Below are 6,000 nucleotides of genomic sequence, written 5' to 3'. Positions count from 1 at the left end.
GAACTGGATAAAATGTTTATGCTATACGTGAATCTGAACTTTATGAAAAAAAGAAGATTTCACAATGATTCTTTGACTAGATGCTCCTTGTAAGATCAATTGAAAGAAATGCTTCAAAAGGGTAAAGTATCATAGAGATCCCTGTACTAGAAGTCATATTGTATTTTCCTCTTTTACTCAAAAAATAAGTAAATTAATCCCTAAACGTTGAATCAAAGAGTAAATCAGTCCTTTACTTTGTGCTAACATTCATGAACCAGTTTTAAAAAGAGAAATAGATTAATTTTTTTAACAAAATGATCAATTTGCTCTTTAATCTAAGATACAAAGACTAATTTGCTCATTGTTTAAGTGGAAGGGAAAAAATACAATCTGTCTTTTAATACAATGACATCCATAGTTCTTTTACCCTTCAAAGTGTATTTGATAAGAAAGTTTACAGTAGAAAATAAAGGAGTAGCAATTACTTCAAAGCAATAGCTACCAACAAAAGAACCATACCATTTCATCTTTCAAAGTAATCAGTATCACACCGGTGAATGTTCCGTTTTTTATTATGGTACAAAACAGCACCTAAATGTTTCAGTGTACAGTTTTCCACTAGTATGTACCAGCCGATATGACCGGAACCAGTAGGGAATTGACTACCTTAGGGATTTTACCAATAAATTACATACTAAAAGCCTAGCATTATACTCCACACATAAACAACCTTTCTTATACGACTAATATAAAAATCTATAGTGAAAAGCTCAACTCAAGTGAATCCTGTAAAAAGGGTTTCCACTTTTAAGGAAGTTGTCGTATTAACAAAAACAAAAGTGGGGAAAAGGGAAAAGAAAAAATGGCTCCAATTATACTAACAATGAAATCTTACATTTGGATCATACCACCAAAAATAAAAACCTCAGGTGGGAACAACCATCCCTGAATGGGATGATAACTGCAAGACGACCCACACGAACACTAAAATGAGTAACACCAACTGCATGAAAAAACATAACGTTACCTTAAACACTCTCCTCTGCATCATCAAAACGTTGTTGGTACCTAAGGCATCTCCATAAGACTTCTCCAACTCCCTTGCTTGTATCATTGGTGTTGCAGCAGCTGTATTTTCTGCCTCTCCCAGCTTATTTGACATCCAGGCTTGCTCCCTGGCGAATGGTGTTTGATCTTCAGATACTTTGAGATGATGATTGCCTACAGAAACTTTCAACTTTTGTACTGCCCTGTTTAGGGTTAGAAACTCGATTTCAGCCTCCATTCTCTGTTGAAAGAGGCCCTCAAGGTCAAATTCCATTTCTCTGTATTTTTCTTGCCGCAACCCTGCCGTGCTTCCTGGTTCTTCGTTCCTTGACCTGCTACCATTTACACTGGTTTCCAGTTCAGAAATCTTTGAATCCCTTGCCTGCAGTACAGCCCTCGCTTCCTCTAGTTTGCTCTCCAAATATTTTACTTTGTGTGTTAAGGTGAAAAACTGAGTTTCCAAGGAACCCAAAGTACTTCCACTCATCTTTTCAGAAGCTAATCGGTCAGATGGGCTAGTTTCCTGATCAGCAAAAGTAGAATCTACATGATCATTTTTCATGCTAACCGAATCATTATCTTGAGATGCATTTTCCTTTCCAATCTCCCCGAATTTATATAATTCTGCAAGGATAAAATCACTCCATTGAACTTTAAAAAGTACAGGACACAGTCTGCAGTTATGCTATCATTAAATGAGTGATATTTAGTAATATATATATGTATATATATATCAACACCACTCCGCCAAGAATGAAAACAAGTACGTTGCAGCCCTACTTGTCCAGTGATATGCTTGTTCTAGGCTTATGCCTACCTGAATGAAACATGCATGGAGACTGGTATAGTAACTTTCAAATTTGGCCTCAATGAGGCTTTATGGAGAACAACTATTTTCAATCTTTGTCCAAAACTATTTTCAATCTTTGTCCAACTATGGAACAAAGGATATAGTAATCAACTGCTTTAAGTAAATGCTTTGGGAAATATTTCAGAGATTCAAATAAATAAGCTAACTAAAAAAATAGCAAATTAAGAAACGCGGTATGATCAACAAGCAGGATTTGCAGAGCATATAATGAACAATATGCATAAGTTGTAAAACATGATGAAGGTTTATTGAAGTTAGCAGAAGGATATCACACCCACCACTTTCAAGGGCTTCTTGGACAGAACGGAGAGAAAGAATAGAGTTGACCAATGGATCCTGATCTGGTGAAAGTTGGTGACTCTCACTTTTTTCTTCCTTAGCCTCCCAAGACAAGTTCACACCCAAATCATCAAGTGAAAGTTCTTCAATTTCACAGGAACTTTCTTTCCTATGAGTAGTCTGTACTTCCTCATTGCTCTGGCCTTCACCTTCATGAGCTTCATCACCATTTCTCCTATCATGATTCATGGAACTTCCACTTTGCTTTCCGTTGCTTGTCACTGAAACTGGACTCAACACAAAGCCAAAGTTGGAGCTTCTTGAGTCCGATTCAACACTGGATTGAGAGTTTTCCTTCTCGATGTTGATCCTTTCTCCTCTTGGCTTCTTACTGCTTTCAACATAACCCTTTCCCTGTTGAGCTTTTTTACTTGAATTACCCACAAATTTTCCACTTAAATTCTTCATACGGTTTTTCCCATGCACATACCCCAAAACAGTAGGCAGGTCATATCTCGTCTTTGGCATACTGGCTGCCGTAGAAGACTTGCTACTTCGATCCTCGCTATTTTCAGAGTCAGTAGTAGCAGCAGAAGGCACCCCAACTGCAAATCTGGAATCTGAACTGGGGCTATGATTCATGAACCCACTAGCAACATTTGTGTTCTTCAATATATTCAGAGGCCCAATATGAGGCTTATTATTCTGCTTGATCTCAGCTGATGCATTCTGTTGAGGTTCAGTTGGATTAGCAGAACCGGACAAACCTCGCTTCAATATTTTACAACCATCCACAGTGGCGGTTGGATCCTTAACAAAATCTCTTCTGATACGCCTCCATTTCTTCAATCCATAGCCTTTGGTGGTAGGAGGAGACGGTGCAGCAGGAGATTCAACTGGTACAGTAGGCAAATGCATCGACCGTATAGTCCCAACAGGACCATTCGCATGACTATCCACTGCGAAATCATCAGAAACAACACGACGATCAGTGGACAACCTCTGTGTCTGATCATCATTCCCGCATAGCCCATTATCCTTACTCTTGGAATCATCAACGTGATTATCCTTGATCTTATTAGCATCAACATGAGGCACAGTGTGTTGAGTGGATTCATTATCCTCCAAAGATTCAACCGCAGAACATTCACTCTCCAAATCCATAACTATTAATCCGTTCAAGATTTAATCAAGAACAAGATCGAGATCAACAACTATCATTCCAAAAAAAAAAAAACATGTCAAAATCAATCAAAATATAACTATGCTATTCAATAATATTGCAGCAAAATTCAATTAATGAATAAAATCCAATACACACTTATCATTGGGATTCTCTATTATAATCAATTAAAAAGGAGAATTAAGCTAGGCTTTACCTATAAACATTAACATTTATACACCATGAAAAAGCTCAGCAAATAATGAATGGGAAACAGAAAAAGAAAAAAAAAAGTGTGAAATTTAGGATGAATTACCTTTTAGGGCAATATCTTTACAGAAATTGTGAATGAGGGTTTGGAAATTGAAGAAGAAGATAGATTGAAGGGAACGGAAAACCCTAATCTGTGGATAGATTTGCAGTTATATACGCCATGAAAATCATTATCGGGAGAAAAATTATGGTGTTATTAAATAAAAAAATAAAATAAAATAATACTATTTGAAAAGTAAAACTAAAAAGTATTGCATAGTTTCATTATGCAACTTGCAAGTAATAAATAAATAAAGAAAGAAAGAAAGAATTTTCCTTTTTGGGTCAATATGCAAGTGGCAACAATTGATGACGGTAGTAGCACTACCAGGTAAAGAGGGCATTTAACCAAATATTTATAAGTACTAGAAATTATAATTTTTGTATTTGATTTTATGTATTTAATTTTTAATTAATTTTTAAATATTATTTTTTTTATTTGTGTTTAGCATTAATCTCATTATATAGGTTCTTATTATATACCGGAGTTTCTCCCTAGCCTTTAAATAGAAGAATAATACGCTTAAATGCACTCGAATCTACATCTTTCTCTACTGACAACGTTGCAGATGTCAATCGAGCTGATAGATGAAAAAATTGAAATGAAAGTGGTCGATAGTTGATAGTTGATTGTAGTAGCTGATCCAACCAACTGATTTTATTAATTGTTTATTTAAAAGAGTTTAGTAAAACTTAACTGATAGATGAAAGCTAATGTGTGTAAAATGACAAATAAGGGTATGACACATTTTATTATTAAGTATTTATTAGTTTATAATACTTTAGTCTTTGTTGGGTAAAATTATTGAAATAAAACACTATTACGGGTTTTTTACCTAAATAAATTAAAAAATAAATACTGAAATAGGTTGTCAACTAGATTATATATGAAAATTATATGTTTTTTGGGTCGTGCCTATCTGACAGCACAACACCTTTTTACATTAAAATATTTTTGTTTTTAAATAAAATATTATTATTTTATTTTATTAAAATATTTAAATATATATATCTGAGTCAAAATACAAATAACGGGTCAAAATACTGAGTTAAAAATATTCAAACAAGTCGCTTTGTCAAATAATTGCAAGCTCCACTGCCCTAACACCGGCGCCCCTCTGCACTCACAGTCCCCCCAGCGCCCCTTTACTACACAGTACTGCTTGGCAATGTGCTGTCCCTTCACAAAGGAAAAAAAAAATTGTAAATGGGGGACCTTATAAGCATAGTCCCTCAAGTTCAAGCACCCACCAGAAGAGAGAAAAAAAAAAGAGAGAGAGAATGGAGAAGAAGAAAAAAAGGTAATGTATTATTTTAGTAAATAATTTTGTTTATAATTTAAAGAGTTTAATTAAGATGTTGTGAAATTTTTTGTTATTAATTATTATTTATAATTTTTTGTGTTTAGCGTTTATGGTTTTGGGTTAATATTTTGTATGAATGTAATTTTTTTGTTTTTATAATTATTTTAAAACTAATTTGTTAGTAATTTAGGATTATATTATAAATTTTTGTGTTTGTAATTATTTAAAATTAATTTATTAGTAATTTAGGATTATGTTATAAATTGTTGTGTTTGGTTTAGTATTTGGTGAGTTTATAGTAATGTAAAATTATTTTGTTAAATATTTTGTTAGTAATTTATTATAAATTATTGTGTTTTGTGAGTTTTAGTAATATAAAATTATTTTGTTAAATATTTTGTTAGTAATTTTATTATAAATTTTAGTGTTTTGTGTCTTGTTATAGTTATTTATTTTGTTAATAATTTATGGGATTAGGTTACAAATTGTTAGTGTTTAGTATAGGATTTTGTGATTTTTTTAGTAATGTAAATTTTAAAAAATAATTGTACAGTTATTTTGTTAGTACTTTTGATTAGGTTATATAAATTGTTAGTGTTTAGTTATTTGTTTTGTGATTTTTAGTAATGTATTTAAAAAAAATTATAGTTATTTTATTAGCAATTTACGTTAGGTTATATAAATTGTTAGTGTTTAGTTTAGTGTTTTGTGATTTTTTAATGTAATTTATATATAATGTAATTTTTATATAATATAATTTTATTTTATTTTTTATTTATTTGACAATTTTATTGATTTATTAAAATGTTGATTAAATTTGTTGTTATATAATTTTATAAGTTGTTTGAAAGAAACTAATCAAGTATGTTTTAATTTCTATTTTTGTTTTTTTAATTGTATGTTTTTATGTTTAAATAGTCTATATTTATTTTAATTATATTATTATTGTAATCTAACATAATTATTTCTTATTGTACGTAAATTTGGGAAATTATTAGATATTTACCGTGTTTTGTTTCGAAACTTGAAACAATTTATTGTAT

At 31.7% G+C, this 6,000-nt stretch overlaps 1 protein-coding gene across 1 annotated transcript; it reads right to left on the bottom strand.

Moving 5' to 3' along the window:
- Positions 1-503: 503 nt before the first annotated feature.
- On the bottom strand, positions 504-3,976 carry LOC108476597 (WPP domain-interacting protein 1-like). The gene is made up of 3 exons (XM_017778846.2): positions 3,658-3,976; positions 2,179-3,393; positions 504-1,653 (listed from the first exon to the last, which is right to left on the bottom strand). Exons 2-3 carry the CDS (start codon positions 3,341-3,343, stop codon positions 908-910), a joined length of 1,911 nt encoding a protein of 636 aa, XP_017634335.1. The 5' UTR covers positions 3,344-3,393; positions 3,658-3,976; the 3' UTR covers positions 504-907.
- Between the last annotated feature and the right edge of the window lie 2,024 nt (positions 3,977-6,000).

The sequence above is a fragment of the Gossypium arboreum genome, chromosome 11, assembly GCF_025698485.1.
Source record: "Gossypium arboreum isolate Shixiya-1 chromosome 11, ASM2569848v2, whole genome shotgun sequence".
In the NCBI taxonomy this organism is placed as follows: domain Eukaryota; kingdom Viridiplantae; phylum Streptophyta; class Magnoliopsida; order Malvales; family Malvaceae; genus Gossypium; species Gossypium arboreum.
The sequence above is the reverse complement of the archived record's forward strand: the minus strand, read 5'-3'. Positions and strand labels throughout refer to the sequence as shown.

Excerpts from the sequence above, each read along its gene's own strand:
- LOC108476597 (XM_017778846.2), bottom strand. The coding sequence starts at position 3,343 with ATGGATTTGGAGAGTGAATGTTCTGCGGTTGAATCTTTGGAGGATAAT. Across the intron at positions 1,654-2,178 it reads CCAAGAAGCCCTTGAAAGTG|AATTATATAAATTCGGGGAG; the intron begins GTGGGTGTGATA and ends TTATCCTTGCAG.